The sequence below is a fragment of the Cydia pomonella genome, chromosome 10, assembly GCF_033807575.1.
Source record: "Cydia pomonella isolate Wapato2018A chromosome 10, ilCydPomo1, whole genome shotgun sequence".
In the NCBI taxonomy this organism is placed as follows: domain Eukaryota; kingdom Metazoa; phylum Arthropoda; class Insecta; order Lepidoptera; family Tortricidae; genus Cydia; species Cydia pomonella.
In genome coordinates, this window is record NC_084712.1 from 16,172,598 (window position 1) to 16,187,825 (window position 15,228).

The window sequence follows — 15,228 nt, forward strand, 5'->3', positions numbered from 1 at the left end:
GGATGCCGTCGCGAAAGAAACTTGCAGGTTTCGAGGCGATAAAGTCATCGACGAATTTACGCACATCATCCAGCGTTTTGAACTGTTTATCCTTTAAGTCGTGCTGCATTGACCGGAACAAATGAAAATCAGATGGGGCCAAGTCTGGCGAATATGCCGCGTGCGGGAGAACTTCCCATCCCAAATCCAAGAGGGTCTTTTGAGTCGCGCGAGCAACGTGAGGTCGAGCGTTGTCATGCAGCAGTATGACTTGCCGGCTTCCTTGCCCAGTAAATGGCCTTTTCTGATCCAGCTGTTCGCTCAATTTGTTCAATTGTCGACTGTAGCGTTCCGCTGTCACGGTCTGACCAGTTTCCAGTAGTTCATAATAAAGCACACCCTTCATGTCCCACCAGATACACAAAAGAACTTTCTTCAAATGGCTGTCCGGTTTCGGCGTCGATGTAGAGGGTTGCCCGGGATCTACCCACGACTTTTTACGTTTGGGATTCTCGTAAAAAATATATTTCTCATCACCCGTCACAATTTTCCACAAGAAGTCTTTTTTTTGTTGTCGGGCAAGCAGTGAAAGACACGTGTTCATACGTTGACCTAGGTTGTGTTCGGTCAACACATGTGGGACCCAACGTCCAAGCTTATGAATTTTTCCCATTTGATGCAAACGCTTGGAAATAGCTGTTTGGGTGACTCCTAATTGAGCTACAAGCTCTTTTTGCGTTTGGGTTGAGTCCTCATCTAGTAAACCTTGCAATTCCGCATCTTCAAACTTTAGAGGCTGCCCAGGACGCGGCTGGTCACTAAGATCGAAATTACCACTTCTAAAACGTTTGTACCAATAATTACATGTTTCATAAGATACAATGTCGTCACCAAGAACACTACAAATTGATTCCCGCGCTTGAGAAGCATTTTTTCCATGTTGGAATTCGTATAAAATGCAGTGCCGAATGTGCTGTTTATCAGTTGCCATCGTAAACTTAACTATTCTGAGAGGTTATGTAACTTGTATCGACTTGTCGTTTGGTGTTTTACACTCTTGTGTCCGATCTTTACAAAATCACAAAAGACCGCGAAATATTTCTGTTTTAAATATAGTTTTAAGCTCTAAGAAAAAATCTGTAAAAATTAAGTCATACACCTAATAAGTTCTACCTTATTACTATGAATACACTAAATATAGGGTAATACCTACATACCTTGCGATCAATAACCATAGCTGTCTAGAGCTTAACTCAGTGGATTCCTTAACACCAGTTAATCCAGAGTTAATCATACTTATAACTTCTACAACAAAGGGAACTATCCGTTACTAGAATTAGTAACTTCTACGGGGGGGTTAGAACCCTGAGGAAACGAATTCCATACTTACTTTATTACTTAATAGTTTGCCTGAAGCCATAAGATAAGACGTGAAAATAATAAGTCTTAATTGAAATCTATCTTAAAAAATCGGACAAGTGCGAGTCGGACTCGCCCACCGACGGTTCCGTACTTTTGTAATATTTGTTGTTATAGCGGCAACAAAAATACATCATCTGTGAAAATTTCAACTGTCTAGCTATCACGGTTCATGAGATACAGCCTGGTGACAGACGGACGGACGGACGGATAGCGAAGTCTTAGTAATAGATAGGGTCCCGTTTTACCCTTTGGGTACGGAACCCTAAAAAACATTACCATACATTGTTGTAGTCATGATCAGAATGGAACTTTTCAACGACGCCGACGCATAGTTCCCGCTTGGCGATTTGTCATCTTCGTTATGTTTTTAGGCAAATTAGGTTTTAAAGACACATTTTTGCCAAGCTCGAGATCTGATGGTAGAATCTATGAGGAATCGAGGGAACTCTTCAAATGTGAAAGGCATACATATAGTGATTTATGTATCAAGCATTTATATTTAAAAAAGTGATTTGATGAAGTGGAACTGCTGATACTGATCAGAATGCAACTCTTCAACGACGTATAATTTCCACTTGACGATTTGTCGTCATCGTTATGTTTTATGTTTGTTAGGCAAATTAGGTTTTCAAGACAATTTTTTTAATTTCATTGTGTGAAATCCAAAATTAACAATAATCTTTCTTTCACCGATCGTTTTTTTCTCTTAAAAAATATAAAAATATAATAAAATATATATATATATATATATATATATATATATATATATATATATATATATATATATATATATATATATATATATTACTTATTACATAGGAAAGGCATCTATTTCTACCACGATTCGAATATACCCGACGGCTGGTATCATTTGACATAGATCAACAAATTAAGTAAGAGGCTACTTATTTACGTAATATCCACTTCTGCACTACCTATATGCTTGCTACAACAAATCCGTATTTTCGTTTAGTTGTCTATTAAAACAAATAATTACCTTTCCACTTAGCTTTGTTATTTCTTACTAAGCTACGAAAACCACTCACTTGCTTTTGGTAACTGTGGTTACCAGCTGTCACCCTTATTATAATATTAGAAGTGAAGTCACTGAAAAATATGAAGCAAGTGAGTGGATAAGGAAATATATGCATCACGTGACTACTCTGTTATACTAATCTTTGGGAAACCCCCTAATGACGTCACAAGAAGGGCTGTGACGTATTTACTCACGATGCCGTAGGCGGACGATGAGCGGGCGCGCCAAGCGTAAAATACCCTTTTACTGAAAATAGACGCTGGATTACAATTTCGAAAGTTCTTCTTTGGTAAATAAGAATGCTTTTGTTCTTTTTCTTTTGTATTTGTTTTTCAAGACAATAAAGGATTGGGAACTTTTTCACTTTAAGAGAAAAGTGTTGAATATTTTACTTACTTTAACTTAGAGCTACATCTCGGTTTCAGAATTGATTTCACAAAAATAAAAACTTACAATTTCTTTTAAGGCACAAGTTTTAATACATAGGTAGGTACGAGTATATCTACGAGAGAAAACTAACTTGTAGTTTATCATATTTACCTTCCGTAAGTAAGTCATTTTACTCAGACTCAGACCAATCTTCGATGAAAATACCAAAATCACTATAGTTATTTATTTATTTAAACTTTATTGCACAATAAAAATAAGTAAATTCGGCAGACTTAATGCCTTAAGGCATTCTCTACCAGTAACCATTGGGCAAAACAGAAATTCTCGAATGTGGGGGGCTGTATGTATCTATCAGATCCGATCATCAGAACTGGATTTTGACAATAACAGGACCAACTAGGGACTTAAGATACATTTGAACAAAATATAATTTTCCAAATCGGTTAAAAAATTACGAAGTTCTGAGGTAACATTAACATACATACAAAAAAAACCGGACAAGAGCGAGTCTGACTAACCCATTCCGTACTTTTTAGTATTTGTTGTTATAGCGGCAACAGAAATACATCATCTGTGAAAATTTAAATTATCTAACTATCACAGTTCATGAGATACAGCCTGGTGACAGACGGACGGACGGACAGCGGAGTCTTAGTAATAGGGTCCCGTCTTACCCTTTGCGTACGAAACCCTAAAACTACGGTCGAATTGATAACCTCCTCCTTTTTTGAAGTCGGCTAAAACACTGTGATGAGATAGGTAGGTATTATTTTACAGTACATATGGGGCTACTTTATAGCACTAGTGCGAGAAGTAGCATATTACGTTACTGTGTCGAACATTTAAAGGGCCATATGTACTGTAAAACGTTGTACGATACATGTGCGAATAGGTAATTCGCAACTCGTGTCGATTTAAAACACTCCCTTCGGTCGTGTTTTAATTTATCGCCACTCGTTTCGAATTTCCTATTTTTCGCACTTGTATCGTAATGTACTATTATACAATCGTGACGTAATGGAAAGCTTTTTAGTCGAGTGTCGTGTTAAAGGCGACGAAGCATGCTGAGTAGCCTTTGTAAGTATGAGATTGAAAAGCTTGATTGTATCACTATTGTATACAATACTTTTTCTATTAATCAACTAAAATAATGCTTTAAACTAGTATAATCATATAGGTAAACAAACCAAAAGTATACAACGAAGATACGCAAGTAGCCGCGCCGCGCGGGCCGCGCTACTTTCATATGCTGCAGCTGGGTGGTCAACGACACCTCGTAATTCATGAGGCTCTGATACTTAGCACCTTGCTAAATTAAATTTGTAAACATTTTTTCTCTTGAATTTGGCTACAGTAGCCTATAGAGACTAATAAGCAACGCTAAGCGTTCTTCATAGTCTATGGATATTGCTATATTTCTTTATTAAGGGTGTCACATGCGCGTTTTTTACTTATGAAGCAATTGTTTCTACTATGCAACCTAAAAAATAAATAATTCATTTGAGATATCGTTTTGTTTCGTCCTCATGACCGCGGCGGTACGTGATTGGTCAAATTCATTAAAGTTGACTACAGCGTTTGCTTATGAATATTATAGTTGAGTCTGGAGCCCATAATAAAAGTATGAGATCTGAGTTTGGTATACGAACTCTTCTTTCAACCATTACAGTCGCTGAGTAGAAAAAGAAAATAATTAAGCTAAGTACCTATACCTACGGGTACGGGATCGTAACTGGCTCTCTCTCTGCTGGCCCTCCAGTTCAGCTATTTAATTATCGGTTTTCACTGATGACGTTAAACATTATTCCAATTACGTTTAACCATTTTGTGTTCAAAGCATGTTGGCCGATTATTTGTCTTGGCAAACAAGTTGACACTCGAGTGCGTATTTCTTTGACACCAAGATTGCGCACGACACGACACTGCGTGGGCTATTCTCTCTGGAGAAATATACAAGCGCCAAAGTTACATTTGCACATGAAAAGGCAATGTTGTTAGAGAATTGGCTGAGCTTAAATTTTACCGACCGCAAACGATATTTGTAGCATTGTTGTTGAGAAAAACAAACACGCCTGAGTGCTTTGAAAAATATAAAATTGGTTTTAAAAGTTTTATTTTCGCCTGTTAGCTTTTGATAGAAACCAAATACCACCAACCCTTGAATAAATTGCTATTGCTTCTAACTGGATAGGTACATAAACATATTTATTTATATTGGAGTAGCTTAGGGGTGGGTATATTTTCTAGTACAATAGGACCTCTATTAACCGAACTAATTGGGACCTAGAAGAGTTCGGATAATCGTAATTTGGGTTTATTGGGATGTGATCAAACAAAAACAACACCTGTTTATATAAAAAACAGTATAGTATATTAAAATTTGACGTACAAATTAACGTTAAAATATAAAACACCTCAAAAAAGTACGGATAAATGAGGATTTGAATAAATTAAGTCAGCATTCAGATAATTGAGGGTTCGATTCGAATTACTCGAGGATTGGATATCGATGTTCTATCTATACTGTGGTTCCATTGATCTAATCGGTTTCCTGTCCCAGCTTAATATCACTCTTCCCTGGGAGACCTGTGCCCAAGAGTGAAACGTACAGGAACATGGTATTGTTATGGTGGTATCATTACTCTAGTTTTATCTATGATAGACTCTAGGTTATCTATTGACATGTCATGGCTCATAAAAGATGTCTTGAATAAAGTCTCATATTTGTTATAATTAAAAGTCTATTCTTTACAATACGACATGGTGTCAGAAGTGATCTAAGAACTAAATAAAGTAATTTAGAATGACAGACGAAGTCGCGCCAGCGAAAATAAAAGGAAGACATGGAATCCTTGGGTGCGCTCCCATGTGCACGAACGGCAATATGGCGGAGAATTATAAAAAATGGATCCAATCTTTTAAATTATATCTACGTGCATCGTCGTTAGATGAAGAGTCGGAGCCGCGCAAAGTCGCACTATTCTTGCATTTAATTGGTGAACGTGGTGTCGAAATTTTCAACTCATTGGAAAAAGATGAAGAAAAAATCACATACGATGATCTGTTGAAGCTGTTCAATGATTATTTCATTCCAAAGAGCAACATAACCTATGAATGTCACAATTTCTTCACCTACAAGCAAGGCGAAGAAGAAACATTGGACGAATTTATGACTAACCTAAGAGCCAAGAGTAAAAATTGCAAATTTGGATCCTTACAAGATACCTTGATCAAGTCGATGTTTATATGTAATATGAACAGTAAATATAACTACGTACAAGAAAAGCTACTTATACAAGATGACTTAACGCTAGATAGAGCGCTGGAAGTAGCGAGAGGCCTAGTTGCAGCCAAAAAACATGCACAATCAATGCAAGAGCCAAGCGTCTTGTATATGGACAAGTCTAGGTCACGAACGCCAGCAAGATATACGTCTTCAGGTCAACGGTCACAGCGTTCACATTCACTACAAAGTCAGCACAGGTTGCAACAGTCAAGTCAGCGACAGCAAGTACAGTCAGGTCAACAACGCCAGCCATTGTGTGGTAAATGTGGTCAAGTTCATAGATATAAGTGTCCAGCCGCTACTGTAGAATGCCTGAATTGCCACAAAATAGGTCATTACAAAAGAATGTGCCGATCAGGCAATCGAGTACACTATGTTGAAACAATGGAAGAACCAGAAGTTGGTGCAACATCAGCAGATTTCTTCATTGGTCACATCAAGGCAAGCACGGAATCTGAAACAGAATGGTCAGTCAAGGTAACAATAAATGATGTGGATGTCAATTGTCTGATAGATACCGGAAGCGGTGCGGATGTAATGAATGTAGCAGATTACAACAGTCTTAACCTCAAGACAAAGTTAGACAAGTGTCAGGCCAGAATTACAGCATATGGTAGTCATAATATTGAAATTTTGGGAGAGCAAACATTTCTATGTAAATTGTCAGTAAATAATATGTGTGTAATAAGACCCATAACCTTCATAATTGCAAATGTAACTTCACCTACAGTCTTAGGAAGAATAACATGTCGCCAGCTAGGTCTAGTACAAAGGATATATTGTATTGAGTCTGAAGGAAGTCATAATGTACCTCTGGAATGTCAAAATAAGTCAGGTCAATCTAATCTATTAGAATCAGGTATCATGTCAAATGAAACCAACATATCCTGTAATGAAATGTCACAGTCAAATAGTCAAAGCAAAATGTCTATGTCAAAGTCACAAATTGAAATGTCAAACACACAGTCAAATGATAAGTTTATAAAAAACATACTGTCAAAATATGATAATGTTTTTGTCGGTTTAGGCTGTTTACCAGGTGAGTGTAACATAACTGTCAATCCAGATGTGCCGCCAAGGATAGATGCTCCAAGGAAGGTGCCATTTGCACTTTATCCCAAACTTCAGAAGGAATTGGAAAAGATGGAGCAAATGGATGTCATTGCCAAAGTCACTGAGCCAACTAAATGGGTAAGTTCTTTAATTCTTGTAGAAAAGAAGAATGGTCAACTAAGGGTATGTCTTGACCCTAGAAATTTAAATCAGGCCATTTGTCGTAGTCACTATCCTATACCAACTGTTGATATGGTACGCTCGAAAGTGGTTGGAGCTAAATATTACTCCACTTTGGATGCTAGCAGTGGTTTTTGGATGTGTCGTCTTAATGAAGAAAGCTCATATCTGACAACGTTCAATACCCCTTTCGGTAGGTACAGGTTTAAACGTTTGCCGTTTGGAGTAAGCTGTGCTCCAGAGTATTTTCACAGAGTGATGACTGAAGCTTTTAGTGATATACCTGGTGTCACAGTGTATAGTGATGACATATTAGTATCTGGCAAGTCAATAAATGAGCACAATGAGCATTTGACTATGGTCTTTGAGAGAGCACAACAACTAAATATAAAATTTAATAAAACTAGAGTAATGATACCACCATAACATCCCCCTTATTTTATACAAAACTGACCCCTAGCCTCTTATACAAAAAAATTTACCACTGAATGGGACATAAAACATACCACTTCTAGTCCATATTTAGCCAGATCAAATGGTCTAGCCGAATCTGGAGTGAAAATATGTAAAAAAATATTTATTAAATGTGATGAGTCAGGTGCAGACCCTTACCTTGCTCTTCTCCAATACAGGAACACTCCACGAGGCAACTTAGCTTCTCCAGCTCAATTGCTGATGTCACGTAGTCTTAGAACTCAGTTACCTACCATAGTAGAAAAGTTAAGGCCTAAAACAGTTAGGTTTGAGGAATATTTAACTTCTAAGCAACAAAATCAAGCCACTTCAGGAAAATATTATAATAAAAATACAAAAACTTTGCCAGAGCTTAAAAAAGGAGATGGAGTGTACTATAAGAAAAGTCCAGATAGTGTATGGGTGCCAGGAGTAATAGTAGATGTCGGTCCGGAACCAAGGTCTTATATTGTTAGCAGTCCAGATGGATTTGTTGGTAGACGCAACAGACAGCACATTCTGCTACCAAAATCAAGGTCAGTATCACCATCAATTAAGCAGGTACCCCAACACCAGGAGACACCTAAGCAGGAACCTCAAAGAGGAGAGACAGCTAAGCAGGAATCCCAATCCCAGGACGAGGAGTCAGCAACAGGTCAGGCAGAATGTACAACTACGCCGACTCCAGCATCGCAGGCTACTGCATCTAAATGTTCTAGATTTGGTCGATTAATTAAACCACCTAGAAGACTAAACTTATAATTTGACTGGCAATTAACTTTGTATAATTAACCTTAAATGCATATATTGTATAAGAGGCTAGGGGTCAGTTTTGTATAAAATAAGGGGGATGTTATGGTGGTATCATTACTCTAGTTTTATCTATGATAGACTCTAGGTTATCTATTGACATGTCATGGCTCATAAAAGATGTCTTGAATAAAGTCTCATATTTGTTATAATTAAAAGTCTATTCTTTACAATACGACAGGTATCTACTTAACATACATTTAAATCTAAGTACATACATAAGTATAATCAGTGAGTGAACGTCAAAGTTGACCTCTCCAATTATTTGGAATTTTCTTTCAGGTAGCACAGCTTAACAATAACAGACATAACAGTTCCACCTGACAAAATATTTTGGGAAGCATTAATTCTAAAAAACTAAAAACTTATATTTAGTTACATTTACACTTTAAAAATTGTGACTTGTAGTTTACAAAACCGGGAAAGGGTTAAGTCTTTGCCGGTTACACATATACTCTTACGAGACGACACTGTTTGAAACTTTCATGCTCTAATCACAATAGTCAAAAATTGCATATCAAGCGCGGACTAACATAACAATCTCTATTTGCCAATTCACTCATCTTCGAGACTGACTTTGTTAGCCTTCGTCTTCGCCTTCTTTTCAACTTTCTTCCGATATTCATACTTCATTTTCTTGCTCGAAATTCTACTGTAACCAACACCCCGCCTGAGCTTATATTGCGTGATATGGACCATCGTTTCTCCACCCACTTTAACGACCACACGACCTCGTGGTAGAGGTATCCTACTTGTGAATACCACTTCACCGTTCCCACAATATACCTCCACAGCGCAATAATCCATAAAGATACGCCAATAGACGATTCCTTTTGGAGACCAGTCTGCGCGCCTCACTCCATCCTCTCTTCCTCTATCAACAGTTACATATCGATGTTCAGAAGAATACCCGACTTTAAACTGACTGCCGTCACCCCATTCGAAAGTGATACTTACATCTCTAGTGGCAGTTGTAGTATTTAAAATCAGCTCGAAATATTTAGTGTCGGACGTGAAAGCGCCTCCAGGAGAATACCAAGCACGCTCAAGGATTTCTCTGCGAAGCTGTTTGGCTTCTCTGACGGGCATCATGAGGATTTCTCCCTTTTTGTTAAGCTGTATCTCCCGCACTAGGGTAAGCATGTTCGCCCAGCCGTGCCGGGATTCTGCTAAGCTCGACATTCCCAATCCAGCTATTAAAAGCCTCCTCCCATCAGGAGCTATTGCAGTCTTTACGCCATAGAAGTCATGACCATGGTCTAGTTCGTTGAAAGTCGCTGTCGATAATTCCATGTTCTCGAAAGCCAGTTTATCGTATTCGAAGTGCCCAACAATATAGCCAGTCTGATACATGTTTTTAAATCTAAAGCAGTCTGCCTGGATACCCTGAACGGATAATATCAATACGTCCATGCCGTCCATTTCGACCATGTCCGGGTTCTCCCACATAAAACCCATATCTCCGTAGGACTCTGCTAAGGTTTTATTAAAGGTCCACATGTTCATGTCCACGGAAGTGTAAAGTTCTAGTCTGCCGAGTTGTTCTCTAGATGTAGTCCCAAGCATCATGTAGGTGTTGTTCCTATGTCTCCACACCTTAGGGTTTCTGAAGTTGCCGACGCCATGCAAGTCTTCCCTTATAACCGGATTGTAAAGGTATTTCTGAAAGATGATTCCATCTGTGCTGATAGCAACGTTTTGAGTCTGCCAGCTTTTGGAGTTCCTTAGCGCGTAGCCAGTGTAGAATAGAGTGAGATAGCGATCGTGAATAATGGCACTCCCGGCGAGGCAGCCTTGTTTCTCATAATAGTCTTTCGGCACAAGGGCTGGAGGGTAATGCGCCCAATCGACCAGGTTAGAACTGACCACATGGCCCCAGTTCACAGCCCCCCACGCGCCGTTGTTAGGATGATATTCGTAGAAAATATGATATTGGTTTTTGAAATAAATGAACGCTGCTGGATCCCGAAGCCAGCCAACTGGAGATGATATATGAAAAAGTGGTCCATTCTTCGTCTTCTGGGCCGATTTTCTTTCTTTCAAGAAAGCTTCTATGTGCCCGTAGTCCAAGCTATACTCGGCCGAGGCTAGGCCTAGTCCGAAGAGCAATATAAACAATTCCATTTGGTGCGGCGTTTGAAAAAATACTGATATTATCTTTGACATCGGACTCTAAGGGAAGCGAGTGTTTGTAAACAGTGACGCGGTAGAGACACTAGAGACTGAACAGCAAGTATTGAATAGCACTGTAAACACAACAGACATATATCTAAATGAGTAGATAATATCACAGCATTATTTGGAACTCATTTGGAGCTATTTGAACTAAAATACTTTTGAAGTCCGATTATTTTATGATTTTCATAAATGTAGCCAAACACCTAACCTACATAAAATAGGAGCTATTTGGAAAGTCCCGTGAAATACGTATGTACTTATTGTACTCATAAGAGTCATACGTTTTGAGACGAATGTAAACTCAAATCCTAGTTCAATTACTGAAATGTTATACAATTACTTTAATATTTTTATTTAACAACCATACAAGAAGTAATTAAAATAAATTGAATTTATTTAAAATGACCTTCTGTGTTTTTCATTATAGTCCGTGTTAGCATTTAGGGAGTGTCGGCACGCTGTCGAAAATATAACGTTTACTGGCGGGGAAGTGTCGGAAGTAGAAGCAAACTGTAATAGATAAAATATCACATTATACGCCAATATATTGAGAAATATTTCGTATAATATGCTGAATAACCAATATTTAATTACCATGCCTGTATTGCAGTGGGGAGGATGTTTCCATAAGGAGACAGTATTTTGTTCTTCGAAAATGAGCCAAATTGAAGGTCAAGCCAAATCGGACAGACTTCTTAGACTAAAATCAGCCTGAAAATACTTTTTTTTTTTCAACTTGAACATGTATTGTTGTAAAAAAAATCGCACTATAAACGTCAATAGGTGATGTGAAAAGCAGTATGTGTCACATAGTAGCAAAATTATTTCCTTGTTCGGTAACACTTGAATCCCTCACTACGCTCGAGACTATCATAGAATCCCTCGCTTCAAACGCTTCATTCAGGATTCAATGTACGCCCTCGGCGTAAATATGTCATTTTCCTCCCTTGTGACACAATCTACTATTCGATTTTTAGTTCCGAGTAGTGTCTTTATCGAACCCTAGCCCAAATCTTCCAAATTGTTATTTGGGGACACATTTACCTTTTTTCGAGCAGGCGAGAGAGGCCTAAACCTGACGTAAATTTAATCCAAACCTTGCCGCGATTAAATGGACCACTATAAAAGAAACAAAATAATTCCGTTAAATAAGTTGCGTGCCAGAACCGGCACTTTGTCAGACGACCTAACGAAAACCTATAAAAAAACCGGTCAAGTGCGAGTTCGTTTACCTCGCGCACCGAGGGTTCCGTACAAACTTTCAATTTTCTCATGAAAGACTTTTGACCAGAAGTATACTATTAGTGTACAGCGCCATCTATGGGCGAATTGGCTAATTTGAGCGACCTGTATGTATGTTGGTTTTTTAGGGATAATTCTTTATCATGTGAACCGATTTCAATCATTTTTATTTTATTTGAAAGATGGTGCCTTTAGTGTAATCTCATAGGAATTTCAACTATAATAAACACCCGCAAACGTGATTAAATTGCAAATTAAATTACGAAATGTTTTTTGTTAATTAAAAAAAGTTATGATACAGGTCTGATTTTATTTTTCCTGTAATCTTTATAATAATCTTATTATTACGTAAAAAATTCATAATTGTTCATTCATAAACTTCGGAGATAAGGGGGGAATGGTAATTTTTTTTCACATTTTCCTTCATAAGTCAATTTTTTTTTCACTATGAAAAAAAAAATAGTTTTGTAATGTTCAATTTGAGCTCTTTCAAATGATTTGACCTAGTAACTAGACTTTGAAATTTTGCCCCCTCTTTATATTGGGAATTTTCCATAATTAATACAAATGAAATAAAAAAATTACAATATGTTTGGGTTAGCGTTATTTATTACTATTCCAAATTTCAAATCGATAGCTTAAGTACTTCTCGGGACGGACGGACGGACAGAGTCGCACCATAAGGGTTCCTGTTGTACCTTTTTGGTACAGAACCCTAAAAACACTCTGTTATCAAAAACTCTCTGTTATGGGTGTTGATCAAAAGCAATAATATAAAAATTTTACCTTCCAATAAAATTGTTATTATGTTTCATGGTACGTTATGATTTTCGAACAAGCGAGGGAAGCGAAGTGAAGTTCTTACATTCGATCGATTAGCACACATACCTAAATCACTTAAATAGTAATAATTTAATAGCACTCTTTGCATATATAAATAGATGCCCGGTGTAGCGCGACATACGCGACGTCTAATTGAATATGTCTGTGGTCAAGAGATCTATTGTTGTGTTGGAATATACGTATTGTTATAGACACACGTAATTTCTAGTTGTGTAGATGAAAAAGATGCATTGTTTGGTCGCGCAATACAGTTGATGTCATTTGTAAAGCGAGTGGGAGGGGTGCTTGGATACACACTAACACAATAATTATGTCAAAGTAACCTCTCTCCATAAAGGCCAGTTCAGACGGGATTTTCGAATGGACCAATTTTATCAGAAAATAAATTGGTACAAATTTCCAATTTAATCACTTATTTTAGATTTATGGTGGTATTTGAGAACTATAAATTTAAAAAAATGCTCCCAAACGTGAATAGCGTCACAAATTGGTATTCTTGCGTCGCCATCTCCATTTTATTGGTAATATCACTAATATCTGTCATAATCGGCGGTCGAAATCGGCGAGACAAATCGGTTTTTGCATCCACACCACCTGATTTGAACCGACAATTTAATCAGATTGGCGAAAAACTGTTCCAGTCTGGACTGGCCTTAAGGCTAATTTTATGAAAACATTGGTCGCATTTTATAAAAGACGTGTATCCACTTGATGATTAGAAGAAATGATACACTGAAATTGTAACTTTTTACATACTTTCATTAAATGCGATCATAATATATAAAAAAATCCACACATGCTGGTAAAGGCTCTCTCAATACTTCAAAAACTGATGAGGAAGTTGCATTTTATCCACAAGAGTGACAAACTAACTAGATGCAAATTTTGAGTTGTTCCCCCATTTTGGCTGGTGGAATTGACTTTCGAGTGATGGTTTTGAATGATAAATATTTGTTTGAATGTCATTTTTGTTTGATGTTTTACAGTTAAGTCTTTTCCTCGCGATGCTGTGGTGAATACATTGTTTTTCACTCGGTGGCAAAGTTTGTTTAACCCTCGTGCCTTGAAACGCTCCCAACGCTCACTATTCAATTTTCGAACCAGTTGGAATATTTCGCTTGGTCGGGTGTCAATATGAGCGTGACATGAGAGATTAAACAATACCTTAGCCCCCTTGTAATACAAATAACTATTTATTATTATTATTTTCTTACGGGTTTCCGAAATATATGCTATTACTACTAATTATATTGATTGATAAATATAGGATCTTCGTAAGTAAAAATTCATGGATAAATAATTTATAATAATAATATATTTCGTCTAAAAAGTACTTAGTATTAATATACAGAAACTTCAACAAAACATAATAACATAACTCTCATATTAATAAAGTAATCATATCTACATATAGTTTAATATGAATACAGCAACGATTATTTTCAACATATTTGAAGCCATTTTCTTAGACACAATAATAGAAACAATGACAAAAGATATGGGTACACAATATCACAGATAAATAATTTTGGTCCATTTTCACTTCAAATCATTTTCGATAAATGTAACAATAATATCCTATTATAATCTTGCATTAAGAACACACTTTGCTCACTTATTTATTTAGGTAAATGTACTTTATAATAAAACCCCAAAACCCTATTATGCTTAAAATGTACATAGGATTAATTATTATTTTTAAATACTATTTTCATATAATATTATCGTTTTGGAAGACACTTGATTTCATTGGATTTAGGTATTTACAATAAATGTTATTTAATTGTCAACAATGGTATTTACATGTCATATACAGAATCTTTATTTAATTGATATATACCTGCATAAAATATATGTGTAATGGTAAAGTTTAAAAAATAACAATTTATGTTTTACGTCCTACACCGTCAGCGTTCAATTTTCAACATTTTAGGTTATACAATAAAATGCATTTTGGATTGGCACTTATGGTCAATGAGATATGGTTTTTTTTTGGATTAGCTGCAATTAAGAGTAGTTTACAGAGCTGTAATCAGTGTTAGAGATTCCACATCGTTGTGCAGCACGTAAGCATTCAAATAACAACAGTAATTCTACCAAGGTAATTTGTGTGAATAATAATATGTTTTACGTATACCTCCCAACGGAAAAAAACTCCATTATTCAAAGTTTCACAGGCACGGAAAAGATTCTTCAAGCGCTAATTAGAGTTATACCTTGCGATACGAGGGTCATGCCAAAAGAAGTTAGATACTCTATGGTCATTTGATCGATACTGGCCAGTTATACACCATTGTAAAGGTAGGTTATTTGCTAATAAATTCAAATATGGAACACTCGGAAAATGTTAGGATTC

The 15,228-nt window shown here is 36.8% G+C and overlaps 1 protein-coding gene across 2 annotated transcripts; it reads right to left on the bottom strand.

The window, feature by feature from the left end:
- Positions 1-8,795: 8,795 nt before the first annotated feature.
- On the bottom strand, positions 8,796-15,091 carry LOC133522273 (sucrose-6-phosphate hydrolase-like). Of its 2 annotated transcripts, XM_061857546.1 has the most exons (3): positions 12,816-15,091; positions 11,382-11,498; positions 8,796-11,297 (listed from the first exon to the last, which is right to left on the bottom strand). In XM_061857546.1, the coding sequence occupies exon 3, from the start codon at positions 10,773-10,775 to the stop codon at positions 9,165-9,167; it is 1,611 nt and encodes a 536-aa protein (XP_061713530.1). In that variant the 5' UTR covers positions 10,776-11,297; positions 11,382-11,498; positions 12,816-15,091; the 3' UTR covers positions 8,796-9,164. The 2 variants fall into 2 exon arrangements, with proteins under 2 accessions (XP_061713530.1, XP_061713529.1); XM_061857545.1 differs by having other exon boundaries at positions 8,796-11,498.
- Between the last annotated feature and the right edge of the window lie 137 nt (positions 15,092-15,228).